At 39.2% G+C, this 18,067-nt stretch overlaps 1 protein-coding gene across 5 annotated transcripts in view; it reads left to right on the top strand.

Moving 5' to 3' along the window:
• actn4 (actinin, alpha 4) overlaps nucleotides 1-18,067 on the top strand; it is a 33,196-nt gene that overhangs the window by 6,913 nt on the left and 8,216 nt on the right. For 3 of the 5 annotated variants that reach the window (XM_077612116.1, XM_077612113.1, XM_077612115.1), the window contains exons 3-11: nucleotides 11,060-11,174; nucleotides 11,889-12,008; nucleotides 12,648-12,734; nucleotides 12,910-12,997; nucleotides 13,302-13,380; nucleotides 13,559-13,640; nucleotides 15,209-15,294; nucleotides 17,117-17,209; nucleotides 17,289-17,414. In XM_077612116.1, the coding sequence (XP_077468242.1) occupies nucleotides 11,060-11,174; nucleotides 11,889-12,008; nucleotides 12,648-12,734; nucleotides 12,910-12,997; nucleotides 13,302-13,380; nucleotides 13,559-13,640; nucleotides 15,209-15,294; nucleotides 17,117-17,209; nucleotides 17,289-17,414 (876 nt within the window). Of the gene's footprint in view, nucleotides 1-11,059; nucleotides 11,175-11,888; nucleotides 12,009-12,647; nucleotides 12,735-12,909; nucleotides 12,998-13,301; nucleotides 13,381-13,558; nucleotides 13,641-14,245; nucleotides 14,332-15,208; nucleotides 15,295-17,116; nucleotides 17,210-17,288; nucleotides 17,415-18,067 lie in introns of all 5 variants that reach the window. The other 2 variants (XM_077612112.1, XM_077612114.1) reach the window with 1 other exon arrangement.

Here is an 18,067-nt window from a genome sequence, read left to right on the forward strand (position 1 = left end):
AAAGACTACTTTTCTTGGTGAATACCTGTGCGCTCTTCGTTTTCTTATCGCCGCAGCTGTGTGTTATAGCAAACTGCTTGGGTTACTGTTGCTAGGCAACCCGATATTACAGCATCTTATTTTTAGTTGCATCTCTGCAGTTCCACACAGTGATGAGGTCGTGTGCTGTGTGTAAAGCGGCCCTCTGGAAAGCCAAGCATCCTAATGGAGGTTATTTGCCGGTGTAGCAACATCAAAATCATCGTACTTCAAACCACAGGGCTAGCAGAAGGCATTAAAACTGGAAATAAACACACAAAAAAGACTTAAGTCAGGCAGAGTATGACACGGAATTCTAAATAATCCCTGCTGTGATTAATTTTGGGAGATTTTTTTTGGGAGGCTCACAACTCGATGTTTCTGACCCACATGAAGAATTTGGAAAAATAACAAAGCAGGCCTGGTCCCCGTCTACATTAACAGAATTGATTCAGATTCGGATTTGGGACTCGCACCCACTTGAGTATCACATCTTGGCAGAAGCGATTTGGAAAGGGTTGAATGATTTTGACTAGATTCTATAAACCTTTTAAAAAGGTCAACGTGCGTTTCCATTGCAAGTACGATGCGTAGGTTTATCTCCAAGGTTATTTTTCTGCTCAATAAATATTGGAGAGTGAAGCTTTTGTAAGACATTGCCATGGTTATAAACTGTTCATAAAAAAATACTGTATTTTCTCGCATATAAGCCGTATTTGTAACTAAAAACTGAATGATTGAATCAAGGGCGGGGCTTATATGCGCACAAGACTTACTCTTTTTCACCAGTAGATATTGGCAAAATAACATTTAGTATTTGTTGGTTATTTTCTGTTTTGCGGTAAGAAAACAACCATTACTGGATGAATGACGAACTTTTTTTTTTATGATATTGACTTTTATTTTGCGTTGAGTTTTGGATTAGCATACACTTTATTTCTTTAGCGCTTTGCTTGCGCCGTCAAAGTATTTCAAAGTCATAAAGAGAGGTGTTCGTACTTGGCCATGTGTGTGTTTGTTTGCTGGAATGTGTGGTGGAGCTGGACCCAGTGTGTTTTATGTATGGGTCATCAACTAGCGGAAACTCTGGACCCTGGCTGGATTTTTTTTTTAACAAGGACTCCCTTCCTCCTCTTCTTCCTGGCAACATTCTTGCCATTTTTTTCTCAGTCACTCGAACGTCATGTCAGCAGAATGCCGCTTATTTGACTCACGCTGTCTTTTTGTCCAATTTACTGAGCGGGCGGCCATTTAAGGACACTCCCTGAAAGTCTTTGTTTTGACTTGAATTAACTCGCTTTGTCACTTCCCGTCTATGTTGTACAGTGTGTGTGTGTGTGTGTTGTGTGTTTGTGTGTGTGGGTATGTGTGTATGGATGGCGTTGTCCTGCGCGTGGCATATCAGGACAATTGCGGTTGGGGTCTGCATTGTCACCTTGATCGCGGTGTGTCAGCGAGGAGGGGGCTGCAGTCATGTTACATCACTGTCGTCACGGCGACGAGCGCTTGGGTGTGTTGCCTTATAAGGTAAAAGCTGGCCAGGCGGGTGGAGACGAGAAGGGGGCGGGACAGGGAAGGGCCCGCCCGGGCCGTCCTGAAACTCCCGTCGAGCAGCATTTTCGAACCCCGACTGTACGTTTCCAGGTTTTGGCCTCTGATGTGTGTGTGTGTTTCTGTGTGTGTGTAGCATTCTGACGTTGACGCATGTCCAGTGTTGTTTGATGTTGTACGACAAGGACACACACACACACTCACACACACGAATACACAAATATGCTGCAGGCGTAGAAATTGGAGTGTCAGCAATGTCAATGTTGAACCTTTTTTGGGGTTTTTTATCCCCACTCGGGAAATTATCTGCAGCGGTGTAGCCGGCAAACAGTGTTTACTAGCGGAAGGGAATATGTTTTGAATCACGCGTCGTTTTATTTTTCCACATAAAAAGTGTCACAACTTGCGTGGGTGAGTTTGTTAGGGGGAGAGTTGATGTGTGCGTGTGCTTGGAGTGTGTGTGTGCGATTCATGAGATTGAGTGCAAAAAAAATTAATAGCACTTAGCACACACTTATTTCTTAACATGGACTTTGTGGAATTGTGAGTGGCATGTGCACTTTCATTCCAGTGGCTAATGTGCGAAGAATTAACGAGGAGAAGAAAAAAAAACCACACCTCGGCCATCAAATGGATTCTCAATCTGTGTGTGGTGACAAACGTTAAAAACAGTCTTTGAAGTGCCGCGCGATTACTTCTCTTTTTCAAACGAGCAACTTCCCCGACTGGTTTCGTATGTGGACTTCTTCTAATGCCCGGTTAGCATTAGCGCTGCTAAATTTCAAGAACTTTTCAAGTTGGAATCATCAGTGATTTACTGAGGTTTTGCTCTTGTTTAAGTCCTCAAAATAAATCATTAATCGTCATAATTCGATACTCACAGTCATGTCTTTACCTAGTGACCATTTTATTATTATTATTTCACATCTTTTGCACTCTAATAATCAACTAAAACTATATTGCTTATTTCTCTGGTTGGGAACCACTACTTTAAGTTTCCCTCTATTCCAATGGAATTCCCATGGAAAGTTTCCCATTTGTAATATTTTCTATTCCCCAAGCGTCTTTTCCCATGTTTATTTTCCGGAAATTTCCCCTTTTACATTTTTTGTATTTTTTTATTTTTTCTTTAAATTTTATGCTACTGCAAAGCATCATTGTGAGCATTTTTCCTGTGAGCTAATCAGCACCATGCTCTCTGGAAACACTCCACCGCCATCACTTTTACTAATAAGAGGCCAACATAAACAGCTGATGCTTAGCGCTGCCAGCTCCCAGCAGGCCGGCCTAGCTCCCGGTTTCGATGGTGGGAAGGAAAAAAAAAGAAGCTCCCGACATGAATACACTCGCACCAAGAAATGGGTGTGGAACTGAGACAATGTAATAAAACACAAATGATAAGTTTCTGCCTGCTTAGTTGAAAGGGAACTTTACTTTCGTCCATTAGATCAAGTACAAGAAAAATCAAAACATGCCTACATACCGTATTTTCTCGCATATAGGCCGTATTTGTCGCAAAAAAAATAATGACACAGATTAAATGCGCACAAATTAGTCTTGATGATATTTACGCAAAGTGAACTTGACTGTATTTCGTCCATTAGATCAAGAAAAATCAAAACATGCAAACATCGACTACCGTATTTTCTCACATATAGGCCGTATTTGTCGCTAAAAAATGATGACATGGCTTATATGCGCACAAATTAGTCTTAATATGCACAAAACTGCATAGCGACAAAGATGAAACGGCATAACGTGAGACAATTTGGCTGATTTGGTCATTTATTTCAAAATAGAGCAAAGATAAACAGATAAAATGCTAAATAAAAATGTATTTTGACATCTATAAATGCAATTCAAGAAAAAATTAACCATATCTTGCATTAAAATGTGAAAAAAAATCACTTGTGCCTGCAATTGCTCACTCAGGGCCCCTAGGGATGACAAAATACACTTCCTGGTTGTACCGCTCACATGACTTCCTTTTTGAATTTTTCTCATCAAAGTAAGACATTTGTACTCCCTATTAAAACCATGAATATGGAGGTGAACATTTGGAATCAGGGTGTGGCTTATATGAGAGTAATTGTAAAAAAATACACATTTTTAAGGGTGCGGCTTATATGTGGATGCGGCTAATATGCGAGTAAATACGGTATTTGTTGCTATGTGAACCACAAGTTGGGCGGATGTTAATTATCTACAAATTACTTTGTCGTCATTGCATGCAAGAAGCACACTGTTGCAATTCTACTTTAAAATTACTCATAAGTGACTCTTATTGAAGAAACGATTTTTTATGGATTGCCCTGAAGAAAAAAAATGCGTCACGCTGCCTCTCATTGGGTGGCATCATTAAGCCAACAGGAAATAACTGACATCATCAACTAAGAAGCTTCAAGTTTTTGGCAACCGGCACCCTCGACTGAGAATAATTAGATCTTTCTGGACATTATCTGGAGGTTTATTTTTTAATTTTTAAAATGAAAATGTTGCTAGGCCTCAGGTGGTTGACCGGATGCACCCTCGGATGGTTAATGTTTAACTTCCCGTTCCGTTGGATGCCTTTGCCGCACATTCCTGGACAATGAATGCAGACGTCCTCCCTCCGCCCACGCTCGGCTTCCTGGAGCACGCCTCCCAAGACAGGAAGTGGGGATTAGCTTGGATGCTGATTAGCCAGTAGGGAGAGAAAGCAACCGAATAGTTTGCCATGAGAAAAACGGAAAACTAGTGTATTCCAAAAAGCAGTCATTGCTGATTACGCTTAAGTTATTTCATCCTGTTGTGTGACCTAAAACAGAAGTTGAATTGTAAAGTTATTTCTTTTCTGTTGGCCATAAATAAAACAAAAAAATGGGGATGTGAGTCATCTTTTTAAGCAAATAGTCAGGTTTTGCCCGTTTTCTCGATTCCTGGATCTTCAAATTGAATGATTGCTAGCAATAGCGTCCTTATTTCTCCATAATGGCCCGCCATTTTTTCTTTCTAATGTGTTTGTTTCAAAACATTTTTCCGCAACGCCAACCTGAACCAACATTTTAATGGCGCAACAACTGTTTTGCGGAAATATGAAGTAAGTCGGCAATCGTGCGCTTTGCAAAGGAACAAGACGACCGTTCGTTTAGCTGTAAAGATTTAGTGTATATTTTCAAAAGAGCAAAGTCTAAACATGCTAATGTTTCAATTGGGACTGTCTGAGCATACAACAAAGACAGGAAGCCACATAAACAAAAGGAAGAAACAATGGCACAGCTTGACATTTTGCTCAAAGCCCCCCTGTAGTCCCCCCACTCATTTCCTGCCTTGCTGTCACCTTTTTTTTTTTTTTTAAGTTATGTGATAAAATGGCAGTTAAGTAGCCACAACTGTTTGAACTTTGTGAGTGGCGGGTGGTCAGGTTTGCAGTTTTTCCTATTTTAAGATCTAATTGCAACCTTAAAAGTTCTTGAAATTTGGCATGGTTTACACAACCGCTTTTGTTTTTGAAGTTGAATAATTTTTGAAAGTCTTCTTTATTGGGAATCTGGAACATCAACTCCATACTAGACACCTGTTTCCGATTGATCGGTATTTTACGTCATGTCAGTAGCGCATAAAATGTCTCGTGGATCTTTTCCCAGATTTGAACCAAACCTTGTCCTTTGTTGAACTCCTTCCAGAGAACTTGTGAGAATGAGCCTCGATCAAAAGTAGTTGTCCTAGACCATCTGTCAAAGTGGCGGCCCGGGGGCCAAATCTGGCCCGCCACATCATTTTGTGTGGCCCGGGAAGGTAAATGATGAGTGCCGACTTTCTGTTTTAGGATCAAATTAAAATGAAGAGTATAGATGTATATTACATTTCCTGATTTCCCCCCTTTTAAATCAATAATTGGAAATTTTTGTGCATTTTTAGTTCAAAAATTATTTTGTAAAATCTAAAAATATATTTAAAAAAAGCTAAAATAAACGTTGTTTTAGATCTATAAAAAAACTAATGTTGTTGAAATTGATCAGCAAGTTGCCCATTCAATTACTACACATGAAGTCCGATTGCTACTGCATTTCAAGCTAATACATTGAATTGAATTGAATGCTTTTATTGTCATTATTCAAGGAGAGATGGCTAAATATTTTATGATGGATCATCAGATCATGGCAGCGCAATGTTCTCAACCACATCTCTTCTGATAAACCAATGGGTGCGTTTTCCTGACAACTTGTCAGCACATGAACCTTAAAGTTGCCTCCTCGTTTGTTAGTTAGCGCACACCTAAAATGACAACCTGTCCGGACTTGACTGCAAAATGCCTTCAAAAGCCTGGATAATGGTCTGCGGCAGAGTTCTTCTTTTTCTTCCACAAGTCTTTCTAATTGGGTGTGTACGTTGAAGATGGTGTGCGGTTCAAACCTCTTTACGGTCAAGCCTTGACCTCCAAGCAGCTGTTCAGAATGGTAGCCGCAGGCTGCTGCTTTTATATCAGCTTTTCACTTGTCAAATGCACTCGCCCGTGTGTTTGTGTGTGTGCGCTTGGAGGCCTCACCCCGCTTCTCATGTCCTGAAGGCTGGGAGGGCGGAGGTTTCTGGATCGTGTCTCGTTCCTCCCGTCACTCTACAGTAGCTGAAACGGAGTATCTACTTACTGCAGTGTACATATGAGAAGAGTTGCATAGGATGTCAAATGAGGCCAGTTAGTAGCAGGGCCTATGCTAATTATGTTTTTTTTCCCTTTTCTGGGATTGTGACTTAAAAAAATATTCACATCCCATCTAAAAAAAACTTGTTATCAAGTCTTAAGTCTTAGTCTAGTGTCAAATAGAAAGATTTTACAAAGACTCGGTTGTATAGGATCATAAGATATATATATAATCTATAATCTGTTGGCATTTTATTTAAAAAATATGTACAGTAATCCCTGGAATTCAAAACTTCATGATTTTCTTTCCACTATTAATAATAATTATTTTTTAAGTTCATAATGTGAAAATCCACACTGAAATTTGTAAGCGTTAGCCACTCTTGCTACCAGGACTCGACACTGAAAAAAAATTGTTATAATAGGGGTGACCCTACTTTGGGATTTTTCAATTATCGTGGCCATGTTTGGTCTACATTAACCACAATATTTGAGGGATTACTGTTTATGTAATATTTTGAGATCACAATTTTTGTTAAACTTGGTTTTTATGTTTTAAATTTTAAGTTTTTACATAATGTCTACCATTGTTTGTTAGATTTAAGATAGCAAGCATTAAAAAATGCTCCATTTGTCATTTCTTGGTCTGTTTACCTTTACAGTTGACCTCATTTTGGTGTAGTAAACTGCCTGAAAACATCATTAATATTTCATTCTTTTTTTTAAAGGGATTTTCCCAAATCTGCCAAGATAGCATTCATTCAAATAGTTTGGAGCAAACTGACTGACATGACCAACGAGTAGATATTAACAATAGAAATGTCATTTCTTGACTAAACATGGTGACCTATTGACCCTTTCTGTATTTCAGACGTTCCTTTCGTGGTTTTGATGTACCCAAATTTGACACCCTTGTTCTGCAATATTAAAGCTAGCCAGCATGTTTGTGTATCAGTTCAAAGCTGTTCTTCAAATTGGCCTTCTTGTTGGTGTACTTGTCAGACCAGCCAATTACCAAGCTTGATTCACAAAAGCCCGTCTGGCCCATTTGGCCATGTTAATCCCCCAGAGTATTTCCCGCTTCTGTCCAATCTCAATTTTTACAAGCGTCGTGGGACATTGCTTCAAAGAGGCTTTCCATTGATCGACGTTTTGTCCTGTTCCCATTTCTGCATTTATTTATTTTTTTCTATCCTTCAGTTCCTCTTTGCGGTATTCAAAATAACAGCACGCCTGTCTGTGTTTAACAAGCTATTCACGGCTAGTTTGTCATTTTGGCTTCCCTCCACCTGAGTCAGTCTCGTTCGCGGTGCCCGTCTAAACCGATATACGCTACATATGTGCGGGCAAAGTGGGTTGTCATTGGGCGACCGGTCTCAACACTAGACTTGACGACGAGGCAATTGCGTAAGAGGCGTGGAATCGCCTTTTGTTCAAGGCTGGTGTGACGTTAGCGGATCAGAATTGTCAGAACAGTCTTGAATGGTCTCTGAAAAGATTTCCCAGTTAGCTTTTCCATCCCAGCTGACTTTGAATACACCCTGAATTGGAGGCCAGCCAATCGCAGGGCAGAAGGAGACGGACAAACAATCGTGGCTAGGCTTAGGCCAAGGGTGTCAGACTCGGGTTGGTTCGCGGGCCGCGTTAACGTCAACTCTATTTCATGTGGGCCAGACCATTGTAGATATAATATTTCGATTTTTTTTTTTTATAAATGGATTAAAAGAACTGGATGAAAAGTCCTGAATATTCCGTTTTTATAGATCTAAAACAATGTTTATTTGAGCTTTTTTCCTTAGTAAGGGGAAATCATTTATTTAATCATTTGTTTTTCATTGCAAAAGGAAACCAAATGTTTCTTTGTTCCATTTTAAAGTGGAAAACAGAAAATATTTTAATATATGTTTAGATTTTACTAAATGATTTTTGAACTAGAAAAGAAAAAAATGATTAAAAAAAATGCAATTATTGATTTAAAATGGGGAAAATCAGGAAATATAATGTACATCTATATCTATCATTTTAATTTGAACCTAAAACAGAAAGTCGGTAAGTATGATTGACTTTCCCGGGCCACACAATATGATGCGGCGGGCCAGATTTGGACCCCGGGCCGCCACTTTGACACCTGTGTCTTAGGCAATTTTGAGTATTCAACCCGCTATCTTTTTGGAATCTGGGAGGAAACCGGAGTACCCGGAGAACATGCCAATTCCACACAGTGAGGACCCACTTGAGATCGAACCTTCGACCCCAGAACTGCGAGTCCAACGCACTAACCACTCATCCACCGTGCTGAAAACTGAAAAATGTGTTTTTCGGCGTCGATTTTTCCCAATTTTCTTGGGCCCTACCGCACACGCCAAATTTCTTGTCAATGGTTTCCACTCCTGGTTGGGTGTAATATTTTCAAACTCTGCAGGGGCCATATTGGGTTTCATGCAGTTTGTGTTTTTAGTGTACTCTGGTAAATAATAAATAACCTACTGAAGCTTTTACCTTTTAGCCTCTGGGCTGGCTGGGAAAGAGGACTTGAAAGAGCTTTTTAGTCCCCAACAGACGGCTTCAATTGAAAAAAAATCCTCCTCCCTTCACCAGCCAAGCATAGAGCAAAGGGTGCTTAAATCCACCCTGGATGAAGACATGTTGGACAGCTTAAACACTTCCAGACTCGACTGGAGAAGGACGCCCGTTAAAATCCTGACTAGTGCTATAATACTCGTTTTGAACAAGAAGTTGATAGTATTATTTTTAGTATCCGTCCCTCGTGTTGTCATTCCTCCAACGTAATAATCAAATAGCTATCTCCAATAAGCAGGCGTCGATGCTAGCGAGGACAATGCTCCATTCTTCTTCTGCCGCATGTTGCCATAGTGACTGTTTTCCTTCACACACTTTGTTTCTTTTTTAACACCAACAATCGGATGAGACGCAGCGTCCAGAATTTCAAAACAAAAGGACTTGAGCTTTTTAGGTTACTACTACTACTCTTATGATTTCCAATCGGGAAATATTTCATCTCCATTGAAATGAAGGGTTATTTTTTTTCTCTGTCCGACACATTTTTCAACAAATGTCACGTTGACAAGCATCTGAATGGTGGCGCTCAAATTCTTAGCTAAGCGGCGACTTCCTGTCATTGCGGCACCGTTTCCTGCACCGTTTGAGGGATGTGTGCGTTAGAAGGGGAACATTGTTGTCCCGCTCGTGCTCCCCAATTTGTCCGTTTGTTTATGTGACACGTATCCCCACGCCCAGACCCCAACCCAACCCTGTCGTTTATTGGTCGGCTGAAGGGCGCCATTATCCGCTGGGCTCAATGCCTGCTTTGTGCCATCCACTGCGGTGGGAGGCGGAGCTATCAGCGTGCAGTATTACAGTAATCCCTCGAATATCGCGGTTAATGTAGACCAAACATGGCCGTGATAATTGAAAAATCCCAAAGTGGGGTCACCCCTATTGTAGCTATTTTTTTTCTTTAGTGCTGAGTCCTAGTAGCAAGAGTGGCTTCCACGTACAAGTTTCAGCGAGGATTTTCACTTTAAAAAAAAAAATATTAATAGCGGGGGGACTTTATCCACGGCAACGCACTCGTAACTGAACAAACAAATTTAAATTAACTTGGATTATTATATACAGACACACTCAAACATACGTTTAATGTAACTACACAAAACTGAATTCTATTTTTTTTTAATTATTTTTTTTACCTTCGTTCTGGGCGGGTTAGCTGTTTGCCACGCCTCCACCCTCACATTCGCTATCGATGGGCTGTTTGCTGTTGTATTCCCTTCAAAATATTCCCAAAATGATGCACACAAATGTCCTCACAATAGGATAATGTACGACCACTTGCCAACGAGAAGTAGCCTTGAATGAGCGATCGCGGGAGCTAACAGGCTAAGGAAGGAAAAGCAGGAAATGCAACAGCTAAGCCTACCCACGTATTGATTGTGGGTAATGAAGTTTTATTCTGAGAAAGGGTGCCATTGGCTATCGGTGTTGTGTGCACGAGTATACTTCATTACCCAGAAAGCCCTCTTTTTGCCCATGCATGCGTGTTGTGCGTTTTCTGGTCGAAACTCGTCTGAATAAACCGTTCAGTGCTCGTAGATATCTGTTATACACGGAAGAGAGGCGGCAAAAAAAGACCGTGCGCTACAATGATAAACAGCCTCATGTCATGGCCACCTGGCTTTCTCGCATCTGGAAATTTTTCTCGTATCTAGAGCGATATATTTGCTCAAAATTTTCCTTGTATCTTGAGCATCTCGTAGGTCGAGCTGCTCGTATGTAGAGGTACCACTGTACAGTTCAAAATGCATCCGTTTCTGCAAACACAATTAGGGATTCAAAGTATGAGTGAAGGACCGTTTTTAGAGCCGATTATGGTTTCCAAGTACAGTTCATTTGCAGATTTGTGGTTTCAAATGAGGTTTTCAAGCCTTTACATAAATGGCAATTTTCAAGATGAAAACATGTTGTCAAGCCAAACAATGTGTCTTTGATTGCCACCATTTTGCAGCTCCAGCTTCCACTTCCTGTCACCCGAGAGTGGCTGCTGAGCTTGCTTCCTGTGCGCTCAATCGCTTTTTCGCCCTCCGGTTATGTTTCTATCTTGAGTACATCGAAACGCCAATTAATCAAATAATCGTGAAATGAAAACATAGACAAACGCTAACAATGAATTTCTCCATTCAGTCAATAATTTGCTCAACTTGGGGAGAAAACCCCCCCAACAAATCTACATCGTGTTTTTATACTCTGCGTCATGTTAAAAATGACTCCATAATTTCAAGGTGTATGAATATCAGAAAGACACTTTCTAGTTAATAAACTGAGCAAATGTCTGTTTTTGTCCTCGTGCAGACGTTCACGGCGTGGTGCAACTCCCACCTGCGCAAGTCTGGCACACAAATCGAAAACATCGAACAGGACTTCAGGGATGGACTTAAACTCATGCTGCTTCTAGAGGTCATCTCAGGTAAACCACGTACAGCCGTACCTCTACTTACCAAATTAATTGGTTCCTAGACTTTTTTCGTAATTTGAAAATTTCGTAAGTAGAGGTGTACTTTATATGTAAATTCCCTCATTCGTTCCATGGTCCTCACACAACTACCAACTAAAACCTTTAAAATTGGTCAGTGTCCCAATTTTGTATGAAATATGTGAGGAAACATACAAAATGAGAGATTATCATAAGGAAAAGATTTATTATTGTCTTAAAATTAATAAAGCATATGAAAATGTGCCCTGCGCTAAAGTTTGAAAATTTCGTAAGTAGAAGTGTACTTTATATGTAAATTCTCAAATTTGTTCCATGGTCCTCACAACTACCAACTAAAACCTTTAAAATTGGTGTCCCAATTTTGTATGAAAATGTGAGGAATCACACAAAAAAATGAGAGAAACTTCTAACAAAATGATTTATTATTGCCTTAAAATAAATAAAGCATATGAAAATGTGCCCTGCCCTGCTGAAATATATATGATAAAAATTAAGTGGCAATTTTTTTTCATGAGGCCTGAAGTTAGTTCATTTTTTTTCTTCTCTGTACTGTAATAAGAGATGGTGAAAATGTTGGTTGGATTTATCTGAAATTTGGTCATATTAAACAGAATAAACTAAAATTAGCTCGTGTAGCATGCGCGCTCATTTGGAATTGTTTGTATTTTTATTTTTTAATTCTCTTAGGTGAGAGGTTACCCAAACCCGAGCGTGGCAAGATGAGGGTGCACAAGATCAACAACGTCAACAAAGCTCTGGACTTCATTGCCAGCAAGGGAGTCAAACTGGTCTCCATTGGCGCAGAAGGTCAATCAATATACACGACACACTTGTTGATTCGTACTAAAGTTCCAAAGGAACCTTGTGTGATAGGCCACATGCCCTTTTTTCAAGTCTTAAAAGCCTAGCATGCAGCGTTTTTTTTCTTTTCTTTTTGATGAGTCATTGACAAAGAACAGTGTGTCATCTCGTGTCTTAAAGTTATGTGAAAAATTCCAGTCCGACTGCATGTTGGACTGCGAAAGATGACGTAAAGAAATACAAAAATGTGTCACACCTTTCTCAAAGTTGAATCGTTATTACTTGATGATGATACATTTGTATTAAGACAGCAGTTTGCTGGATATTTTATGTTCTAATGCGATCCTATTTACATCTTTTGTTCATTATTAAATAATATATTAGACAGTTTTGTTTCTATTTAAAATACTGCAAGATATTGTGGTCACATTTTACAGACTACATATACAATTTTATGCATACTGTGGATTTATTTGGATTTTTTTTTTCTATTTTTAATACCTTATATTCCCACATTTCTACATTCTACTATATTTTTAAAGCGCAAATATTCTGGAAAATTAATTGGGGCTGCTCTCTTATAATCTTACAGATCTACTACATTCCAATTATCTTTTTTTAAACAAGTGTGTGTTGTTTATGCAGAAATCGTGGACGGAAATGCCAAGATGACCCTTGGAATGATCTGGACCATTATCCTCCGCTTTGCCATCCAGGACATTTCTGTTGAAGGTTTTCATTTATTTTTGGTTATTTCTTACCCACGCCCGCACATCTATTTTTTTTATTTACTTACTGATGCTGTTACAGTGATTTTATTGGATGTAGGTACTGACACAAATGTGCGGTCGGGCTAAAAGCGACTTCACGGCCTACAACTTTTTTTTTTTTTCCCTTTTCATCGCAGAGACGTCGGCCAAGGAGGGTCTTCTGTTGTGGTGCCAGAGGAAGACCGCTCCCTACAAGAATGTCAATGTGCAGAACTTCCACATTAGGTAACAGGCCAATACAGAATGCACACAGTATAAATAAACTCCGGGAAAGTGGTGTAATTTTCAAATGATCCCACCAACAAATAGTTTCCGACTTCAAATCTATAGCAAGCAACAGCTCCCACTAGTGGAAGGAGGGAGACATTTATGTTCTTGAACTAGCATAATAAGTGAAAATGATACACTTGTGATAATGTCAACACCGAAAATAACATCATGAATTTTGGGAGACATAAATAGCATGTCATGTGACAAAAAAATAATAATAATGACTCAGATTGTAAACTTTTATTTTGTTTTCTGGCAGCTGGAAGGACGGCCTCGCCTTCAACGCTTTGATCCACAGACACAGACCCGAACTTATCGACTACGACAAGCTCAGAAAGGTGAAAAACACTCACAATACAGCAAATAATACTTGGTAATACTTGGAAAAAGTTTCACTCAACTCTAATTTCTCAACAATTTAAAAAAAAAGCAGCACATTTACCACAAATCATTTTTTTCAGGGGACAGAAAATAGACTAGCAATTTTTTGTGACTCTGTTATTGTCAAAAACGCAGGACGATCCGGTGACCAATCTGAACAACGCCTTTGAGGTGGCTGAGAAGTACCTGGATATCCCTAAAATGTTGGATGCAGAAGGTAAGACCTATTTATGCACAATTGCCTACTTTTGTTTGATGGATTGTTTCTTATTCGATGTGGTCATTTTCTCCTTTTTTTCGTGATATGGAGCTGTGTTCCTCAAAAGTGTGAAATTGGAGCGTTATTTGACTCCCAAAATGTAAGACAGAGCTACACTTAGAATTTGGGGCTTTTAAAGCAAGCTTAGAGTTTTAAACTAGGAATAAGGGTTCCAAAAATGGCTAGATTTGGGTTTTAAATTGGGATTTGGCTTTTGGTGTAAAGTCTCTAACTTGGCTTAGAATATCAAAGAACACTGACTACTAAATTGGGAATTTGAACCGGTATTAGCCTTCAAGATAAAATTAGGTTTCCAAACAATTGTGGGGATTTAAAAGGAGGCTTTCAAGATGAGGAGCAGTTTTTGCAGCCGCCGTTAAGATGTCACGTAATGATTTTGGACTTGGATCCCATACCATGTGTTGTTGTATGGATATGTTTTCATGACCAGCTTTTACATTTGCATTATTTTGTCTGTCACTTGGATTCCGTCTTTGTATGTTTCATATTTTTGTCCTGTATGTCCATGTTTAACGTGGTCTTCCCAACCTCCCCTTCAATAGACATTGTGAACACAGCTCGTCCAGATGAGAAAGCCATAATGACTTATGTGTCCAGTTTCTACCATGCCTTCTCTGGAGCCCAGAAGGTACCCCTTGTCAACCCCACGTTGCCCCCTTTATTTATTTATTTTTAACTAACAAACGCCACCTTCCATTCAGCATGGCCCCGCCTTCTTTCACAGCTCTCTCAGCTCCAGTTCTGCGCAGCAAAAAGGATGTGTTGGGACATAAACGCGTAATAATCCATAGATCACTTTGGATTGGCCCTTTGAAAGCAAAAATACATCTTCAAGTGGTTCACTGTTAATCAGCATTTTGAAACCGTTTCTTCATATTGAACTAAAATCCCTGTAAAATAATATGGCATCTTGGTACTGTTTGATATGAATTATAACCTGATTGGCTGGTTAATATCGCACTCTGCATAATTAATTATTCATGAGGAATTGAAGGGAAAGATGAATTTATTGAAGAATAAAAATGAAACTCCTTTAATTGGTGATTTAACATCTTTCTCAATTTAGGATATTTACATTGACATTTTACACAAAACATTTGATGGCATTATTAACGCCTTATTTTTAATTGCACACTATTTTTAATAGTAAACAACAATTTAACTAAAATCGTACAATTTGACATATTACCCCAGATTACTGAATACGTTAAATGTCTAGTTTTATGAGGCACTTAAAAAAAGACATTTCTTAAAAAGTTCCAATTGAAACATGTAAATTCCCCAGAATGCCAAAAAATAGGAAAATATGGATTGTTACGTGTGTCCAAACATGATTTACGATGCTCTTTTGGTGGGTTGGCATTGCTTTCAGGTGGAGCAGCAGACTTGACTCCAAAGTGGCTTTTTTGGGGGCGTTGCTTGGGCTTTGTGCTTCATTTTCTTGCTCTTTTCTCCCTCCCTCCCTCTTTCTGTCTGTTTCATCTTTGGCTTGGGCTATCTGGCAGACATCGTTGGCACGCTGAGGCCTGATGAGAAGGCCATTATGACCTATGTGTCCTGCTTCTATCACGCCTTCTCTGGCGCGCAGAAGGTACACGCACGCATCCAACACGCCTTCAAACTGAGAGTTCCCATCATGCTACACCAGAAACCCTGGAATTGACAACTTCATATTTTGGGAGGGAGCCTAGCATGGGAAAACGCACTTTATGGAGAAGCACTACTAATTTCGTCATACGCAGTTTCTGGGTATGATGACAATTAGGCTTTTGTCAAGTAAATGATGATGACAAAGTCTTATTATTATTATTATTAACTGTTAGCAGGATTCAGAGCAAAGTATTAGGCACTTTGGGGCCCATCAGATGGAAAACCCTAAGAATGGTTTGAGTTCTCTCTTAATTGTTGGTAGTAATGGCCCTTTCTAGTTTATTTAAGTCTGCCATTTTGAAAAGGCGATTTTCATTTCATCGCTAATTGCCTGTCATGTGATTGGACGTCTATCAGTCTTCATAGCAATTGGATTGGATAACTTTATTCATCCCGTATTCGGGAAATTTCATTGTGACGGTAGCAAGAAAAGGCATAGTTATAAGTTAGACGGTACAGTCGCAAAGGCCGCAGAACAACAAAGCAAAAAGTACAAAGCAAATCGAAGTAAATGGAAACTTTTAATGTAATGTTTATTAATGATTGTGCACATCAGTATATGCTTGTTTTTTTTTTTAAATGTAGGCTATTATTAGGAAAATAGTAGGATGGGATGCTACTATATAATGTGATAATTGTTTGTCATGCAGGTATCATGGGTTTATGATGTGGTGCATGCTAGCTAGCTAGCTAGCTGCTAGTTAAGAGCCTCTCTGTTTTAAATTTTGTGTTGCCATTTCCATTCCATAAACACGACAAATCCTTAACATTTTTGGTGTCCACTGAATAATAACTCGGACCTGGTTTAGGTGACTTGATGGGAACTCTCATGGCAATCCTCTATGCTAATGCTAACTCTTTCACTCAAGAACTTGTCTATTGGCACTCACCTTCCTAAAGTCACATTGCAGCATATTTTCTGCTTTTCTCTGAACAAACTGAAGTAAAATGTGCTAAAATGCTCTAAAGAAGTTCAAGTCTAAAAGAGGGGTAGTATTAGGTATTATTATTAAAAGTCAAAATGGCTTTAGAATGAGCAAATGCTGAAGAAGACGGAAAAAAGTCCATGTATTCAAATTCAGTATTGACTTGTGTCGAATGTGTTGTTTTTGTATTCCTGCAGTTTAGTAATTATTGAGATAGGAGCCACCGGACTTGAGCGTCACTTGAAGCCCATGTGCTCCATGTATGGACCTACTCGAGACGCATGGCGTTTTGAATTTTATTTTGAAATTTTGTATTTTTTAAACCACAGTGTGTTTGATTGAGGCACATGAAACTAACTGGTTAGCAGTTTCCTGCATGTTGCAACCATCTGAGTGAGGTTTTTGCACTTATCCTCTTTCAACATTAATATAAATATATATTTTTTTAAATTATTATAAGATTTAGCTCTCAATCACTGCTCTTGTTTTTACTAAAACGATTTGACATTGAAGAGTAGATGCTAACATGTTTGCGAGCACTTTTGATATGTTAAAAACTGACTGCATCCGTAAATAAGTCAAAATAAAAGACAAAAAAATTAAGTTATTTTCCCTTGCAAGTTATATTATATATTAATTAGACAAAAAAATCCTGAGCACATTTTCAATGGATGTATTGGTGAATTCATTTAATTATATTAACTGTAAGCATTAAAAATACCTTAAGTCGTGATTTAAAAAGTGTATTAAAATGTGGATCTAATGGAATGGCTAAAATAATACACGGAACGAGTTCATGGCAGCCCCTCTAACGAGCGCGTTTGCCCCTCCCCGTAGGCAGAGACCGCGGCCAATCGCATCTGCAAGGTCCTGGCCGTCAACCAGGAGAACGAACACCTGATGCAGGAGTACGAGAAATTGGCCAGCGACGTGAGTACCAAATCTAACGCCACCTTGAGGCGATAATGCATCATAATAACTCATTCTCGACTTGACTTTCGGCTCGCAGCTCCTGGAGTGGATCCGTCGCACCATTCCTTGGCTGGAGAACAGAAACCCGGAGAGAACCATGTCTGAGATGCAGCAGAAGCTGGAGGACTTCCGGGATTACCGCCGAGTCCACAAACCACCAAAGGTTTGGATCCACATTTTTGGCTTCAAATACGCCCGGGTTATTTTCTAAGCGTGTCAAAGTGTCGGCCTGGGGGGCCAAATCTGGCCCACCGCATCATTTTGTGTGGCCCGGGAAAGTAAATCAAGAGGGCTGACTTTCTGTTTTAGGATCAAATTAAAATGAAGAGTATAGATGTATATTAAATTCCCTGATTTTCCCCCTTTTAAATCAATAATTGTAATTTTTTAATCATTTTTTCTGTGTTTTTAGTTCAAAAATCATTTTGTAAAATATAAAAATATTTTAAAAAAAAGCTAAAATAAACATTGTTTTAGATCAATAAAAAGGGGGCTTTTCTCCAGGTACTCCAGTTTCCTCCCAGATTCCAAAAAGCTAGCGGGTTGACTACTCTAAATTCCCTAAGGTGGTGGCTGGGGGCCAAATCTGGCTCGCCGCATCATATTGTGTGGCCCAGGAAAGTAAATCATGAGTGACGACTTTCTGTTTTAGGTTCAAATTAAAATGAAGACTATAGATGTATATTAAATTTCCTGATTTTCCTTCTTTTAAATCAATAATTGCAATTTTTAATCTTTCTGTGTTTTTAGTTCAAAAATAATTTTGAAAAATCTAAAAATATATAAAAATATTTTCTGTTTTCCACTTTAATATGG

This window comes from Stigmatopora argus, chromosome 10, assembly GCF_051989625.1.
Source record: "Stigmatopora argus isolate UIUO_Sarg chromosome 10, RoL_Sarg_1.0, whole genome shotgun sequence".
Lineage (NCBI taxonomy): Eukaryota > Metazoa > Chordata > Actinopteri > Syngnathiformes > Syngnathidae > Stigmatopora > Stigmatopora argus.